We start from the raw sequence: 18,261 nt of genomic DNA on the forward strand, positions 1-18,261 counted from the left end.
TAATCTTGGTGACCTCTAATTGGAGTAATCAGGTGTCATTACTGCTGATGTGAGTAACAATCCTATTGTATTTACGCTTATCCTTAGCCAGCAGTTTCAAATGTGACTCAGCGTTGCCTGCTCTGGCCCCAGGAAACATCTGATTGTGGTTGCTGGTGTCGCTAACTTCACGTTTCTCAGAACAGAGTTTGTTTCTATGCATTTGTCGCTGAGTGGGAGAACAGAGAAACACGAATGGGTCGGTGGAGAACCGTCACCCAGATGCCTGCTGGGTAGAGTAGGAGCTACAGTAGGAGCTACAGTAGGGAGTAGAGAGAGAGAGAGAGAGAGAGAGAGAGAAAGAGAGAGAGAAAGAAAGAGAGAGAGAGAGAGAGAAAGGGAAAGAGAGAGAGAGAGAGAGGGAGAGAGATCGAACTGATCAGTTAAAATGATCAACAGATAATTATTGAGACAGAGCAGCGACACACACTAACACCACAACAGGAAGTGACACAACACACTTCCCTCAGTGTGTGTTGCTCTTTCCAAATTTTTTTTAAATGACAGTGACAAAATTGTAGTTGTTGAACCAGACACTGGTGTAAGAGGGTCTTGGTCCCAGACCCTAATAAAGTGGGTCTTGGTTCCTGACCCTTATAAAGGATCCTGATGTAAGAGGGTCTTGGTGCTGACCAGTTCTTCATTTTCCTGAGCCAGTTCTTTGCTGTTAGATCATGAAGACCCGGTTCCAGATTAGACCTGCCTGGGTGGAGGAGGGATCAGTGTGAGTGGAGGAGCTGTGTTGATTATTGATTATTAGTCATCAGTTTGTTACAGACACAATAAAACAGCAGAATAAATACAAACCCACAGTCTGAGGGTCTGTGTGTGACAGATGTTGTGTTAATCCTGTACACAATGAACAGATGTACACGAACAGATTAACACACACACACACACACACACACACACACACACACACACACATACACACACACACACACACACACACTCTTGTACTTATATCTTTGTGAGGACACTCATTGACATAATGCATTCCCTAGCCCCTTACCCTAACCTTAACCATCACAACTGAGTGCCTAACCCTAACCCTGACCCTAACCTTAACCTAAACCTAATTCTAACCATAACTCTAAAACCAAGTCTTAACCCTCAAAATGTGATTTGAAGGCGTCTCAAAAAGTGAGGACCGGCCAAAATGTCCACACACACACACACACACACACACACACACACACACAGACACACACACACAGTCACACACACAGTCAGTTGAGATGATTTTAACACAGTTAACACTCCCTGTGTGAACACAATAGACTGACTCTGATACCGTGTGTGTGTGTGTGTGTGTGTGTGTGCGTGTGTGTGCATTGTGTGACCCTGTTGACCTACATTGTGATTGGCTGCTGTGGGACGACCCTGAGAACTGGGTCAGGGGACACATGTGCCTCAGTGTATATTCAGTGCGTGTGTTTTCCTTTAGTGTGAATTCAGTGTGTCAGATGTAACTGTATCATCTTCATCCTCTTCATCTTATTCATCATCTTCATCATTTTCATCATCTTCATCCAACCATCAGTGTCTGATAGAGGGAAAGTCTCAGCTGGACCTCAGGACTACAGCTCTGCTGGAAACACCTGGTCATAGGTTCACCTGGACTTATCTCCCAACAACAGGTCTGCATGAAGTTGTCCCCTTTTAAAAACTAACCCCGCACCTGGACCACAGGTAAACAGGTACACCTGTTGTAAGTTTAACAACAGAGCAGAGGTCTCAGAGTCCAGCTGAATTCACCTCGTAGTTGTTCTCATTCAGGCCCTGAACCAGGATCAAACAGTCATCTGATCTCAGAAACACACTGGACTTATCCTGGACGTATTCTGGACTAAATCTGGACCGAGTCTGGAACAGGCACAAACAGCAGGACAGGGAGCAGCTGAAACCAAAACTTATAAAAAGAAACAACCACACAAACGCACACACAGACACACTCCCACACACAGACACACACACAGACACACTCCCACACACACACTATACTATATATAACACTGTGTGTGTGTTTTGGTTTAAGTGATGACATCATCCTAACTTGACTGTGGAAAAAGTAAAGTCACATTTTTATAGTGGAATGTTTGTGTGTGTGTGTGTGCGCGTGTGTGTGTGTAACCACAGTCTCTACAGCCTCTATATTTGGTCTTGGTTTGGTTCTTGCAGCAGGAATGTGGACTCAAGGTTTTTTCAGAGGTCCTTGAGGAAGTTCCAGAGATCCTGGAGAAGGTCCTGGGATCCTGGAGAATGTTCTGGGATCCTTTTAGAGGGTCTAGGGGTTGTGATGTAGAATGTGGACTCAGCAATCTGATTTCTGGATCTCGGCAGGAAATGAGTCTGAACCTGGTTCACATGATCCGAATCAAAATGACAGTTAAAGAAACCTGTGATGTCACACTGTGACATCGGTGTGACATCACTGCTGGGTGTGATTACAGGTGTCAGTTTGTTTCAGGACTGAAAATGTGAAGTCTGTTCTTTGAACCAATAAATACCCAGCATGCATTTCAGCCTCACAGCAGGCAAGTGTCGAGGCAGACCATGTCCTGAATTAACCAATCAGGTTCCTGCATTCAGAGACTGAAGTGATGTCAGTTAAAGTCTGAAGATGAATCAGCTGATTGAAACTACTGAGTCCTGTACAAGCATCATGAGACTGATTGCTACCTGTCTCTGTCTCTACCTGTCTGTCTCTACCTGTCTCTGTCTCTACATGTCTGTCTCTACCTGTCTCTGTCTCTACATGTCTCTGTCTCTACATGTCTCTGTCTCTACATGTCTGCCTCTACCTGTCTCTACCTGTCTCTGTCTCTACATGTCTCTGTCTCTACATGTCTCTGTCTCTACATGTCTGCCTCTGCCTGTCTCTGTCTCTACATGTCTGCCTCTACCTGTCTGTCTCTACCTGTCTCTGTCTCTACCTGTCTCTCTCACAGCCTGCAATGTCACCATCCACAACCGCTGCAGAGACAGTCTGGCCAGCTGTGCCAAGATGAAACAGAGGGTGAGACCCTTTTGTTTACCTGTCTGTCTTTCTGTACTGTCTGTCTTCACTGATGACCTGCCTTTTCTGACTACCTGTCTGTCTCTCTTTAACAGCAACAGAAGCTAGCAATGGTCAGAAACAGTTCAGCTCTGCAGAATGTCGCCCTGCGGACCAAAAGTGAGCCCACTCTCTGTCTGTCTGTCTACCTGTCTGTTTGACATGATGAACGAAAGTATGCAGTTGCATCATGGGTAACGTATTAGGAAGACCAATGTTTCTGTCCCTCCTCAGCTCCAATGATGAAGGAGCGTCCAAGCTCGGCGATCTACCCGTCAGACAGTCTTCGTCAGTCACTCCTCGGGTCCAGAAGAGTTCGCTCTGGCCTCTCACTTGCTAAGAGCGTCTCCACTAATAACATCGCAGGGTGAGACTGAGCAAAGAGCTGATTGGATGTTGTTGTTTTAGGTCCAGATTCTGTTAGTGGTTTTTAATAATCTGACACTTGTGACAGTCTGCACGGTCACCATGGTAACAAACACATAAATAATAAACAGCAAAGTCAACTTTGTTGTTTATTATTTCTGTCTGACAGTGAAGAACAATTACACTAAGTTTCAATTAATTAGAAATTGTTTCTGTTATGTTTCTATGGTTACTGTTACTGATTTCATCACTTTACTGCTCCTTTAAATAATCAGGTGTGTTCTGCTGAGGAATGTCTCTCTCTCACCTGTCTGTCTCTCACCTGTCTCTCTGTTTGTCTGTCTCTCAGTGGGACTGAGGACTCTGCAGGTCTCAGGAAGATTCTGTCTCAGTCCACTGAGTCTCTGAACTTCAGGAGCAGGACGTTGTCCATGGAGTCTCTGACTGACGACGGTCTGTAAATCACTTTAATTGATCTGATGTATCAATAATAATGCTTCTCCGCCCTTTAATAACCTCTGTGGTTCTGGTTCAGTCCGAGTCTGTCACAGTTTATTTAACTCCTGTGACCAGCAGGAGGCACTGCAGGGTAACAACCTGTGAATCCAGCTGAAAGGACTCATGTAGAGCTGGGCTGAACATGTTACAGTGAAAAGGAGAAAGAGGATGTATATGAGTGTTATATGTTCTGTATATTGTGTATTGTATGTAGGTGAGTGGTGGTGGAGCCCCCTGGTGGAGGAGTTGCAGATGGAGGGCAGCTGTGTTCAGGCCGACAGCTGGAGTTTGGCTGTGGACCCGAACTTCCTGCAGACACTTCACAAAGACCTCATCAAACAACAGGATGTTATCTATGGTACGTGTATAAATACAGTATATATGTGTACCTGTATAAATACAGTATATACAACCCTGTTTCCAAAAGAGTTGGGACACTGTGTAAAATGTAAATAAAAACAGAATGTGATGATGTGTAAATCATGTAAACCCATATTTAGTTGAAAATAGAATAAAGACAACATATAAAATGTTGAAATTATGTAATTTTATTGTTTTATGAAAAATATTTGCTCAAATTTAATTTGATGGCAGCAACACATTTTAAAAAAGTTGGGACAGGGGCAACAAAAGACTGGAAAAGTTGTGTAATGCTTAAAGATACACCTGGTTGAATATTTCACAACTAATGAGGTTAATTGGCAACAGGTCAGTAGATGACTGGGTATAAAAAGAGGCTCCAGAGAGGCAGAGTCTCTGTGCTTTGAAGATGGGGAGAGGTCCACCACTCTGTGAAAGACTGTGGGCAAATAGTGCAACAGTTTAAGAAAAATGTTCCTCAACGTAAAACTGCAAAGAATTTATGTATTTCAATCATGGTTCATAATATCATTAAAAGATTCAGAGTGGTTGGGGCGCGTACCACATGAGCTGATGCTCTTAGCAGGCATGTGCCGGTCCGACTCCCAACCCACCCGACTCTTTCCTGCGTGTCATTCCCCCTCTCTCTCTGCCCCTTTCCTGTCACTCTCTACTGTCCTGTCAAATAAAGGCAAAAATGCCCCAAAAAATATCTTAAAAAACAAAAAAAGGTTCAGAGAATCCATAGAAATCTCTGTGTGCAAAGGGACAAGGCTGAAAACCAGGACTGGATGGTTGTGATCTTCAGGTCCTCAGGCAGCACTGCATTAAAAACTCAATTCTATAGTGGAAATCCCTGCATGGGCCCAGGAACACTTCTGAAAACCATTGTCTGTGAACACAGTTTGTTGCTTCATCCACAAATGCAGGTTGAAACGCCACCATGCAAAGAAGAAACCAAATCTAACCAAAATCCAGAAACGTCTCCAACTTCTCTGGGCCCGAGCTCATTTAAGATGGTCTGAGGTGGAATGAAAAACTGTCCTGTGGTCTGACCAATCAAATTCTTTTTGGAAATCATGGACACTGCGTCCCCCCAGGCCAAAGAGGAGAGGGACCATCCAGCTTGTTATCAGTGCACAGTTCAAAAGTCAGCATCTGCGATTGTGTGGGGGGGCATTAGTGCCTATGGCTTGGGTAGCTTGCACCTCTTGGAAGGCTCCATGAATGCTGAATGGTATATACAGGTTTTGGAGCAACATATGCTGCCATCCAGACAACATCTGTTTCATAGAAGGCCTTGCATATTTTAGCAAGACAATGTTAAACCACATTCTGAGAGTATTACAACAGCATGGCTCCGTAGTAGAAGAGTCCAGACTCCAAAATGACTTGCCTGCAGTCCAGACCTGTCACCCACTGAAAACCTCTGGAGCATCATGAAACTAAAAATATGACAAAAGGAGACCCAAAACTGTTGATCAGCTGAAATCCTGTATCAGGCAAGAATGGGACATTTCACTTTCAAATCTCCAGCAGCTGATCTCCTGAGCTCCTAAACGTTTACAGTGTTGTTAAAACACCGTGGTAAACATGACCCTGTCCCAACTTTATGAAATGTGTTGCTGCATCAAATTCAAACTAAGCAGATATTTTTCATAAAGCAATAAAATTTCAGCATCTCAACATTTGATATGTTGTCTTTGTTCTATTTTAAATTAAATATGGGTTTGATATGATTGTAAATCATCACATTCTGTTTTTTATTTACATTTTATACAGTGTCCCAACTTTGTGGAAACAGGGTTGTACATTCATACAGTATATGTATATATGTATGTAACCCTAAAAACTGAACTCGCCTCCATAAGATCATGAATGTGTCTCCTCAGACTCCTCTGGTCTCTGACTGTTTCTGTTGTCATGGAGATGTCTTTGTGTCTCTGACCATTTCTGTTGTCATGGAGATGTGTCTGTGTCTCTGACTGTTTCTGTTGTCATGGAGATGTCTGTGTCTCTGACCACAATGGCATCATCAGGAGAAACCGTTTCTTGTCTGTGTCTCAGAGCTGATCCAGACAGAGTTCCACCACGTCCGGACATTGCGGATCATGGAGGGGGTGTACCGGCGGGGTATGCTGGAGGAGGTGATGCTGGAGGCAGGTGTGGTTCACACCATCTTCCCCTGCCTGGACCAGCTGCTGGAGTTCCACTCCAGCTTCCTGTCAGAGCTGCTGAGCAGGAGGAAGGAGGGACTGATGGAAGGAAGCTCCAACAACTTCACCGTCCGCAGCATCGGAGACCTGCTGCTCAGACAGGTACGGCAGCACAGGTGGTGTCTGTGAGACTGACTGACTGACTGTTCAGAACCAGGTGACAACATATGACTCATAAAGTCAGGACTCTTGAATTTTCAAACTTGGGGAGAATTTATTATTTGAACTGATTCATTTTCTCCTGTAAAATCCAGAAATATGAAGGAGAGCTCAGAGTTTTTAGATTAATTTGTGATGACTCTGGTTTTGATGAGTTTAATGTGTCAATACAGTGTGAATAAATGACCTCATGTTGTTGAAACTGGTCCCAGAGCTGTGGTGGTTTAAGCTGCTGCAGCTGCTACCACTCCTGTTGTTGGTCGAACGTTATCGATGAGCTCTTTTAAATTATACTAATAATCTTTATTTATAGAACATTTCTTAAAACCTGGGTCACACTAGCTTAACACAAGACAGCAGTTAAAATCTACAATTGAAAAAATCTAATATAATTTCTAATGAAACAGGGATTCTCAAGGGAAAAATCAAAACAGCATCAAACAGAGATGAGAGGAAAATTGAGATAATCTGAGGAAGACTGAAATGATATTTGGGAAGGTTGGGTTTGGACGACCAACTAAAGGTCCCGGTGAGAACTTTGCTGGCGTCTGCAACAGTCCTCACCCACATGTGTCTCTTCCATCAGAGGACGACTTCACTGGTGGTAAAAAGAAGTCTGATTGTATTGAACTATGTGAAAATGTCTCTACTTCTCAGTTGATTTATTACCTCAGTAAACATTTTCCTGATGAGTCTATGTCTCAGTTTCTAGTTTCAAGTCTTCTTCAACACAACATGATGTTCATTTTTAAATTATGGTCCATTTAGAGGAAAAAACACCATAAAGCAGGGGATGCATTAGGGCGGGGCTACTGTGTGATTGATAGACTGTACCTGACAATCAGGATAGAGGACAGAGCAGGTCAGCTCCACCCCTCACTCCTTCTTAGCTCCACCTTCTCCTTCAAATATGGTTTCTTCTGGTTTCAAGAAACCAAGATGGCGACGGACAAATTACAAACTGAAGCTTCAAATGGGCAGCTCACAAACAGTTGTGACGTCAAAGTGGGTTGACACCTGGTTTTGAATCACTCAGCTCAACCAGCTCGCTGATTGTAACATTATTAATCAAAACAAACAGTATACACAGTTCGTATGAGGTATACCTGTGTGTGTGTGTTTACTGTGTATAATGTATATATGTGTGTTTGCAGTTTTCAGGTCAGTGTGCAGATGACATGAAGAAACTTTACTCTGAGTTCTGCAGTCGACACCCAAAAGCTGTGAAACTCTACAAAGAAGTTTTAACCCGAGACCGAAGACTGCAGCAGTTCATCAGGGTGAGAAGCAGGACCAGGACCAGGACCTGGATGTTTTAGCTTTGCATAAAACTTGTTTGTCTGATTAAGGCCCATCAAATCTAGTTCAGAACCTGGTTTATCCTAATTTATCCAGGTCTAGACCTGGGTTTATCTCACTGTACACACAGTGATGATTGGGGTTAACTTGAATTTTATCGGGTGGCAGTCACCGGTTCGACTCCCGACCGGTCCGACTCTTTCCTGCATGTCATTCCCCTCTCTCTACCCCCTTTCCCGTCAGTCTCCACTTGTCTATAATAAAGGCATAAAAAGCCCCAAAAAAAATTTTTTTAAAAACTTGAATTTTATCTGGTTAAAACCTGAGGTAAACTGGTTTAGGTGTGATTAATCTGGTTTAGACCTGGTATATCTATGTTGATGTTGACTATCTGTGTCTCTTTTTGTCCCATAATCCTCAGCGTGTCTGTCGTGGTCCTCTGCTGCGTCGTCATGGTGTCCAAGAGTGCATCCTGCTGGTGACACAGCGAATCACAAAGTACCCTGTTCTCATCCAACGAATCCTCGACAATACCAAGGGTAACCTCTGACCTTTCATAACTTCTGATCTCTAATGACCTCTGAAAACCTGTGACCTGTAAGAATCTCTGACCCCTGATGGCCTCTAACCTCTAATAAGCTCTGACTTCTCACCTCTGGTGTGACCATGTCCCTGTGACTTCCTATAGGTAGCGAGGAGGAGGCGCAGGCTCTGAGCCAGGCGCTGCAGCTCCTGAAGGAGCTGATCAGCTCAGTGGACCAAGAGATGCTGGAGCTGGATCGGACTAGGAGGCTGCAGGAGATCCAGGCCCGTCTGGACCCCCGGGCCCAGGCGGAGGTGCGAGGTGGAGGAGTGTTCAGAGGAGGGGAACTGCTCAGGAGGAGGCTCCTCCACGAGGGGATGCTCCTCTGGAAGGTCCAGGGCTCCAGGATGAAAGGTAGAGGAGGCTGATGCTTTATCAGCTTTTCACCAGTATCACCTGTTCACCTGTTATGATGTCACACCAAACTATGTGGGCAGAGCTTAAACCTGTTCACCAGCCTCTGTGTTTGTGTCCAGATGTGCAGGTCCTGCTGATGTCAGACATCCTGGTTTTCCTTCAGGAGAAAGATCAGAAGTTCACCTTCGCATCACTGGTGAGTCACACCTGGACACACCTGCATTCCTCATGTCCCTCTTCCTCTTCTCTCTATCCATCCTAGTCATCCATCTTTCACCAAGTATTAGGGTCCAGAGACCAGGGCCACAGCTGAGGACTAGAACAGGTGAATCCAGAGCCTCACCTTCAGGATCAACTCCCTCTGAACCACCACAGTCCAATGAAAGCAGTAGAACCGCTTCATTTGCAAAAGCAGAAATACAATCCTGATGTCACCCCTCCACCCCCAGTTATACAAGACCACATGGCTCAATCTAATGGCTCTGGTATCCCCCAAAAGATACCCCCAGGGGATATGACCATATCCCCTGGGGGTATCTTTTGGGGGATACCCAAGTCCACAAAATATATATGAACTGGATGGACAAACTTCAATGACCCCTCCAGGATCCCTGCAAGAGTCAACAGCTGGTCCACTGATCCAGGATAAAGTCCACCTCAGCCCTTTTGAATCTGAGGTTCGGCAATCATCCAGTCTCTCTCCAGTGGCGAGCCTGACCAGTGTGACACCCTGACTGTTGGACCACTGATCCATCCCCCCAGTTTGGGTTTGGGTTAGGGTTAGTCCAGTCCACAGGTACTGTCCTCCACAAGACACCAGAGAGCCAACCAAAATAGTCAAATCATTTCCAGAGCTTTCAGCATCTAAGAGTCAACCTCACTGCTGCCTGGTGTCACTGCAGAGCTTTTTAATCCCTCAGAGACCAGCTCTGTCTCCTATAAAGAGGATGAGTCATTTGGGTTCAGGACTCTTTAAAGGTCTCCTGACCTCCTTGCACACCTGACAGGAGCTGGAGTCCTTCTGACTTCCTGATACCTGTCTGGTGCTTCAGGACTCATGTGGACCATCCAGACCTGGAAGTACTCCTTCAACTTTATGGCTTAATCAAAGAGCTGCAGATCTGATGAAACGACCACTAAGTCTGTAACTTCTGTCTCTAGGGTTCTCTAAATCAAAACAATAACAAAAGACGGCATTGGGTGACTTCATGACGTAGAGTGGGATCATGGGAGTTCTCCTGGTTAGGATTCCTTCAGTGTTGTTCAGGAGCTTTTTGCCTGTTCTCACCTGTCTGTCTGTCTCACCTGTCTGTCTGTCTCAGGACAAGTCTCCGGTGGTCTCTCTGACGAACCTGATCGTCAGAGATGTAGCCAATCAGGAGCGAGGGATGTACCTGCTCAGTGCCTCCACCCCTCCAGAGATGTACGAGCTGCACGCTTCGTCTAAAGATGACCGCCGGACCTGGATGATGCGGATCCAGCAGGCTGCTCTTAGGTTAGTAGAGTACTACTGAGGTGAGTACTGCAGTACAACTGAGGTTGGTACTGCAGCACTACATTCAGTAAGTCAGTACTATAATACTGCTCTTAGTACTACTGTAGTACAGTGTGTAAGTACTTCACAGTTTCTGTGTTCTTTGCAGCTGTCCGTCCAGAGACGAGTTTCCTCTCATCGAGACTGAGGACAAAGCTTTACTCCGGAGACTCAGAGGTACTGCACCTCCTCATCCTGTACCTCCTCATCTTTCACCTCCTCCAACTGCAACTCCTCCTCCTTCACCTCATCCTGCACCTCCTCCTACTGCACTGTGTCCCACTTGCAGCTGTTTCAGATCTTAAGTTAATCTCCTTTTCTCCTCTCCTTCTCCTCTCTCCTCCCAGCTGATATCCAGCAGAAGGACAGGGAGGTGCTAGAGCTTCTGCAGGAGCGTGTGACTTTGTTTTCTGACCTGGTGGAGGCGACAGGAAGAGGAGGAGAAGAAGAAGAAGGAGGCGTGGAAATGAGCACCTCCTCCTTCAGGACCTCCTCCAGCTCCCTGTCATGCAGGAACCTGTTCAGGGCCGACACTCCTCACGCTCCTCGGGCCGAGCCGCTCCTCACTGCTGCAATCACTGAAGGTGGAGCTTCACTTTTATTTAATCTGATGACATCATTATTACATCTAATGATGTCATTATTTGATCCAATGATGTCATTATAATGATGTCATTATTCAATCTGATGATGTCATTCAACTGAACTGAATCTGTTTCTCTGTTCCAGTCGACAAACTGACAGAGCTGCTGTTAGACTCCAACATCCAGAGATCCACCATAACCAATGGCAACCCAGAGCTCAGCAGTGAGTCACCTATCATAACCTGTCACCTGATGGCTGAAACTTACAACTGTTTTTGTTATAAATGAATCTTCCAATAATTTTCTCAATTGATCAATGAATCATTGTCTATATAAAATAAGAAAACAGTGAAATAAAATATTATTCAGTTCACTGTGACAGCAAAAAGTTTTTTTGATTCTGATCCACAGCAGTTGAATTCAGCTTCCACAGTTATTAACTGTGGACACATGTTCCTGTGGGAACTTCACAGACCTAGAACAACACAAAGGATGATGATACTGCCTTCTAGTGTTTAAGTGATGAACAGACCCTGACAGCAACACAATACATGCACTTTCCTGTTTGTCTCTGTCTTTACCTGTCTCTCTCTCAGATGGTGACTCTGGTTCTCTGAACGGTTCTTTTGAGTTGAACAGCAGCTCCTCAAAGGTAAAAAAAAAAAACCTCATCTTTAATCTCTGATCTGGTTTTTTCTGTTGACTCAGATTAAATCTTAAAGGTTGACTTTATTCAAAACAATGTGAAATACTTTCTGGAAAATACTGAATGTAAATAAGCTGTTTAGTAAATAGTAACAGAAACACAGTAAAGTTCAGATCTGGAATAGAAACACAGTAAAGGTCTGATGTGGAATAGAAAACCAGCAGTAGAAATATTGGGCAGATTTCAAATTGATTTTATTCTGAACCACAAAATTGAGACTTGAACTGTAAGAGAAATGTTTTTTTTACCAAACTGACTGTGGAACTCGGAAAATAATAAAAACTTAACAGACTCCAACTTAATTTATATTCTATTAATTCTGACATAAATTAATCTGATATTTTAGTTATGTCATAGTTTGAGTTGTTGTTGAGTTGTTCAACTGTGTTTAATGTGACTGTTCTTCTCATGTCTGAATTTCATCCTGATTTGGTAATGACAAAGTCCATGTTAGAGTAAACTATCAAAATAAGAGCCCAGCTGTGAAAGCTCTGGAGTCTCTGAGTTTAATGACTTTTAAATGTTTTCTGTTTGTCTCTCAGGACAGAAACGGTAACCAGCTGCAGGAACGTACCTTAACCCAGGTAACAAACACTTCCTGTCTTATGTTTAGAGATCAGCAGGTACATCTTCATTCAAGAGAATTAAATGTTCTATTTGACCAACAAAAAATAGTAGCAATAAATAATCAATAAAAAACAATAGCACTACTAGTAACAGTTTGCCTCTATAATGTTGACAGTTCATGACACTGTCTGTACAAATACAAATACTGTGATCTGGTTGTGGTCCAGCTGAGTTTTTGTTGTGACCAGGCTGAGTTCTGGCTGTGATCAGGCTGAGTTCTGGCTGTGATCTGGCTGTGGTGTATGCTAGAAAAGATGTGAGGGAAACAAGGATGCACTTAAATGGACTGAGATGGACCCACTTTCTGTCCAATCAGAGCAGTTTTTAACAGCTGACACCTGCCCTCTTCACAGGAAGTCCGACAGCGATTGGTCAATCTGAGCATCCAGCTTCACGCCCTGCAGGTCAGACAGCAACAACTGTTTACTATTGTTGTTTATTAACCACAATAATTGATCATTTACATGTTTGTTATTCATATAATGATGATGATGATGATGATGGTAAAGGCCTTGTGACTCACTGACTCCACCCTCAGGCTGCTGTGATTCGTCAAGATTCAATCTTGGAACTGTCAGGTCTTGCCCCCACAATCAACCAAGGTTCTACCCCCAGCCCAGCCCCTGGCCCTCGACTCAGTCGGTCAATGTCGCGGGACACAGGGCTGGACGCCAGTGGGGAGGCGCTGCTGCTGCAGCGGCAGGTGGAGCTCCTGCAGGAGGAAGTGACACGGCTGCGGCTGCGGCAGGAGGAGCCTGACAGGGAGGGGATGGAGCCGTGTGGTAGGAGGAGGGTCAACGGAGGGATCGGTGAAGTCTTCAAGGAGGAACAGGTGGGGGGGGGGGCTCTGGATTATTTCAAGTAAATACATAAATAAATTCATTACATTTTTTTGTGAACTATAAAACACTGAAAATATCATGAAGAAGTCTCAACATCAAGTAGTTTCCTCAAATATTAAACACATGATAGTAAACTCCTCCATCCTCATCAGGCCATGGTTCAAACAGGAACTACTATCGGACCTTTGGCTTATCTATAGGACTATTCTAGAGCTGTGATTAGTTTGTGATCGGTTAAACAATTGGGGCATTCTGATTGGTTGTGTTTGGAAAAGACAACAAGTTACCTCCTGTGAGATTTTTGTGTCTTATGTTGAGAAATGTGTGGACTGGGTTTGACTGAGGATGAACTTATAAATATATATTTGTGATATATAAAGATTTTGAGTGTAAAGAGTTTAAATAACTCATTAAACAGTTTAATATTGTGTGACCTATAAAATATGTTGCAAAGACAACTTAAATATGAACTTCATTAATGAAAAAGTTTGGTTTTGCCTCCACAATGAGATGATGAGTGTTTGGTCATGTGACCCGACGTCCCTGAAATTAGTTCAGTCTGACTACTTTTTATCAAATACATGTGTTGGTCATAACATTTGTGTTTTATTTGTTATTTTAAACATCTTTCTGGTATTTTTTCTGCTTGGCCAGAATTCTGAAATATTAACGTTAAAAAAAACTTGTATATCTGTACCTGTCAGCAGGTGAGCAAGAGGCGGGGCAGCAGGGAACTTGAGTCCTGCCCCCTTTCCCCATTGGCCAGTCAGGATCCAGTCAACCAATTAGATGGCGTCCAGGAAGGAAACGAGGAGGAAGAGGAGGAAGTGATGAAGATCTCTCCTCGCTCCGACAGCCCCAGAGGTCAGTGTCAGATCAGATGATCAATCACTGTAATTAATCGTTATGAAGAATTGAGTTCATTTATAACTTGGTTACAGTGATGATGTTACTACTGTTACACTGAAGTATGTTGTGTAGTTATTGTTAATAATTGACGCGTGCAGTGTATGGTTGCTGATGGTTACCATGGTAACCCGTGACCTCTGACCTCTCAGACCTGCAGGACATCCCCGAGGAGAGCGAGTGTGGAGCTGATCCCAGTTAACATCATCACACTTCCAACTGACGACCTCAGGGACTCTGCTGATGTCACTGTGATGTCACCAAGATGCCACTGGCTGATCGGTCACTCAGCTGGAGATGATGCCATTCCCTGTATTACAGAAGCTTTTGATCTCAGCTGTCGTACTTTTGTGAATGTTGCTGTAAGGGTAGAAACAGGATGTATAACCATATGACCTGTTTACATCATCACGTGAGCTGGAGCCTGACCCAGCTATGGGCAGTGTTTATGAAGGGGGCAGGGTAACAGAGTTTCAATGGGCTTGTTGGGGATGGGGGGGGGGGGGGGATTCCAGCTCCTATAAGGAATCAGTCTCAGTCTACTTCAGATGAACAGTCATTTCTCAATGTCCACTCTGAGGGTTAGATCCTGCTGTCCTCTACAGAGTCTCTGAGTCTCTGAATCTCTGAGTCTGAGTCTCTGAGTCTCTTTGTTTCTGAGTTTGAGAGTTTGAGAGTCTGAGTCTCTGAGTCTCTGAGTTTGAGTCTCTGAATCTCTGAGTCTGAGTCTGAGAGTCTGAGTCTCTTTGTCTCTGAGTCTGAGACAGAAAAGAGTTTGTGTAAAGACTGAAAACAGGGTTTGAATTCTGACTCTAATTGTGTTCAGATGTGATAATCATCTGATTTTATTTGGAGTTTATGCTTGAAATCAAACCAAAGCTTAGATTTTCTCTTTCAGATATCTGCAATGTTTTGCTTTTCATTCTCCATGAGACTTTTACCTGTTATATGAAGGACATGGAGAAATTAAACCCCGCCCACTGTCCCATCTTCACACAGCTGACTAATCACAGAGTGAGGTGGCTGTGATGTCAGAATGTCAGGAATGTGACATGTGGTTTGTATGAAGCAGACTGAAACTCAAACATGAGGCACACACTACATTACCCAGAATGCCTTTGGATAACAACCTGCTGTGTTCACTTTAGTTGCTGTATGAGGAACAGTCCTGGTTAACTCAGACTCTGTATGGGGGGGGTGTAAACTGTATTTATATGTTAACTAAAACTAGCTCAAAAGTTGATGAGTTATGAATCAAGTAAAAACAAATCTGTTTGTGTTTCTGTAAAATGTGAAACCAAAAAGTTCCTAATCATCTCACAAATCTGATGTGTTATGACTCACAGCATCCAAACACAAGAGGATCTGACCTGTTTAAAGCTGGAGGAGGAAAGGGTGCTACAGATTCAGTTGGGGGGAGGGGGGGGGTGTCTTGTTGTGTTTAGTAGTAGATGAGCAGTGTTGGTAAACAATGGTAAAAAAATGAAGTTTGTTGACTGAAGCCTGACATCACTGCTGAAGACCTCTTTCTCTTAGCATGTTAGTGTGTTAGCATGTTAGTGTGGCTGTTTCCCTCATATTTATATAGAACCTGATCGTATTCTGTTTCATTGATTGGTTGGTTGGACAAACCAATCAGCCTGTTTGATGCAGTTTTTATTGATCACATCTGTTTCAGTTTGTCTCGACTGCTGAATAGGTGGAGTTCAACTCCAAAGAGAAGAGCTCAGAGTCAGGACCAGATCAGAACCAGGTCAGAACCAGGTCAGGACCAGATCAGTGTAGATCTCAGCTAACTGCAGAAATAACCAGGGAAAATATAACTTCAGAAACAGACGCCCCAGGGTGTGGTTGATGTAAAGGGACCATCAGACTATGTCACTGTGGACACTGTTGTGGGGCTTGAGACCGTTTAGTTGATGTTGGATGATTTGATGATTCAGCTGAAGTGATTTTGAATCTAAAGCTGCTGCAGCAGTGATGAAGGTCAGGGTTAACCATGATGAAGATGATGATGATGAAGATGAAGATGAGGGTGGTAATGATGAAGGTGGTGGTGATGAAGATGATGATGAAGGTTTTGACAAGGTGAATCAGCTGAGTTCACCTGCAGGTAGATCACATGATACATGACACACCCACCACACCAAGACTGAATAAAACTTTACTCTTCACGTGTGTGAGGTGCAGATGAAGAGCTGAGGTGTGTACATCACATGAAACTGATGAGCCTGAGACAGTACACAGCCTTTTCTCCATCATGTTTTCTCACTTTGTAAAGATGTGAAACTGCCTCTGACACTCTGTGTCTACAGCTTCTTCCAGTTTTTAGAGCAGATAGTTTTAGGTTGACAGGTGTTTTTGTTTCATGTGGTCTACCTGCAGATGAAGCTGCTGTTTATGAGCTAACCTTTCCAACATTAATCATCTTACAAAATACTCGTTCATGAGTTTAACAGAAGAGAAAAACTGAACATCAGGATGAAGTTTGATGATGTACCCTGAGGAAAATGACTGATGTCCTTTTTCCATCAGAGTCTGTCTTTGTGTATTTATGACCTGCAGAGTTTGACAGACTGATCCAGTGTCAGTGGTGTTGAGCAGATGTGATGTGGATAATAATGCTGTAATATTCTGATATAATGCTGTAATATTCAGGTTTGACAGCAGTTTCAAATTCAGACTGAGCTCATTAGACATTCAGCTGCAGCTTCTTATTTTATTTTAACTCTTGAAACAATAGAAGGCGAAGTTAGTGTTTATTGTATAAAGATTTGATCAGAAAGTGTAAATGATTTCTGCTGTAAGTTTATTGTTTTTATGCTCTGACTCTGTGTATGTGTGCTCTTTATAAATCTAATCAGCTGGACAACATGTTGCTGCTGTTTGTCTTTTGATTTCTGGATATTAAAATCATAAAATTCTTCATCTTAACCTGAATGTTAAAGGTTTATTTTATTCTTTTAAAAAATCAACATGTACAGCCGTCCTCAAAATTATTCATACCCTTGTTAATTTTGTGATTTTTTATTTTTGCGATGAAACTAATGCATTTTTGTCAAGTTTGTTTATGAATTATATGTGACCAACAAGTGAAAGAACGACAACAATACACAATTCAAGAAACTCTTAAATTCATGGGTATTTTATTGTCGGATTACCAAAAAATGCCATGTTCAAAATTATTCATACCCCTGGCAATATCTCAACAAAAATGTCCCAAATGTGTTCATCTTTGTCCCAAAGTTATTTCATGATGTCTCATTGGAATGAATACCTTTTTTGTTGACCAAATGTTAAACAAGGTTAAAAAAATAGCATCTTTCCAGAAGAGTATAAATAGTGGGAAAGTGTTCAGGTCATTGTTAATCTCTGGTCATCATGGTAAAGAAGAAGGAGCTCAGTGAGGACCTGCGTCAGCGTCTTGTGCAGGCCCACAGTGAAGGAAAGGGTTACAAGGCCATTTCCAAGCAGTATGGTGTCCCTGTCTCAACCGTCCAGAGCATCATCAACAAGCACAAGAGGTTCAACACTGTCAAAAACCTCAGTGGGCGTGGCCGAAAGTGTAAGGTGTCCCCCAAACTTGCCAGGAGAATCTGCCGAGAGGTCAACACCAACCCACGGACCACAACCAAGGCCCTAATTCAAACCCTTGAGCAGACAGGGACAAAGGTGTCACGGTCCACCATTGAGCGAGTTTTGCACAGAGGAGGTCTCCATGGACGTAAACCTCGGAAGACGCCGCTGCTCAGGAAAAAACATCTGGTAGCTCGCCTGGCCTTTTGTAGAGGTCATCTGAAGCAAGATCCCAGCTTTTGGTCAACCATCCTGTGGTCTGATGAGACAAAACTGGAGTTATTTGGCCATATGGATACCCAGTATGTCTGGAGGAAGAAAGGAGAAGCCTATAGACCAAAGAACACTGTGCCCACTGTCAAGTATGGTGGTGGAAGCATAATGCTGTGGGGATGTTTCTCTTCCAGTGGCACAGGCAATCTCGTCAAGGTCCAAGGTATCATGAAAAAGGAGGATTATATCAGGATACTTGATGAAAATGTCAAGGAATCTGCTGAAAAACTCAAGCTTGGCCAAAACTGGATGTACCAGCAAGACAATGATCCTAAACA

The 18,261-nt window shown here is 43.5% G+C and overlaps 1 protein-coding gene across 3 annotated transcripts in view; it reads left to right on the top strand.

Moving 5' to 3' along the window:
• Positions 1-17,068, top strand: part of LOC139612866 (rho guanine nucleotide exchange factor 2-like) — a 32,748-nt gene extending 15,680 nt beyond the window's left edge. For 2 of the 3 annotated variants that reach the window (XM_071468969.1, XM_071468971.1), the window contains exons 3-22: positions 2,991-3,058; positions 3,154-3,217; positions 3,332-3,464; positions 3,813-3,916; positions 4,176-4,319; positions 6,389-6,639; positions 7,851-7,976; positions 8,417-8,534; positions 8,684-8,932; positions 9,055-9,131; positions 10,258-10,430; positions 10,579-10,646; positions 10,817-11,053; positions 11,199-11,276; positions 11,650-11,705; positions 12,302-12,343; positions 12,740-12,790; positions 12,925-13,218; positions 13,933-14,092; positions 14,287-17,068. In XM_071468969.1, coding sequence (XP_071325070.1) covers positions 2,991-3,058; positions 3,154-3,217; positions 3,332-3,464; positions 3,813-3,916; positions 4,176-4,319; positions 6,389-6,639; positions 7,851-7,976; positions 8,417-8,534; positions 8,684-8,932; positions 9,055-9,131; positions 10,258-10,430; positions 10,579-10,646; positions 10,817-11,053; positions 11,199-11,276; positions 11,650-11,705; positions 12,302-12,343; positions 12,740-12,790; positions 12,925-13,218; positions 13,933-14,092; positions 14,287-14,336 — 2,543 coding nt within the window. In that variant the 3' untranslated portion in view covers positions 14,337-17,068. The remainder of the gene's footprint in view (positions 1-2,990; positions 3,059-3,153; positions 3,218-3,331; positions 3,465-3,812; positions 3,917-4,175; positions 4,320-6,388; positions 6,640-7,850; positions 7,977-8,416; positions 8,535-8,683; positions 8,933-9,054; positions 9,132-10,257; positions 10,431-10,578; positions 10,647-10,816; positions 11,054-11,198; positions 11,277-11,649; positions 11,706-12,301; positions 12,344-12,739; positions 12,791-12,924; positions 13,219-13,932; positions 14,093-14,286) is intronic. The other variant, XM_071468970.1, reaches the window with a different exon arrangement.
• Positions 17,069-18,261: the final 1,193 nt, after the last annotated feature.

The sequence above is a fragment of the Trachinotus anak genome, unplaced genomic scaffold (assembly GCF_046630095.1).
Source record: "Trachinotus anak isolate AG129_WGS33_773 ecotype Australia unplaced genomic scaffold, CSIRO_AGI_Tana_v1 ptg000032l, whole genome shotgun sequence".
Taxonomy (NCBI): domain Eukaryota; kingdom Metazoa; phylum Chordata; class Actinopteri; order Carangiformes; family Carangidae; genus Trachinotus; species Trachinotus anak.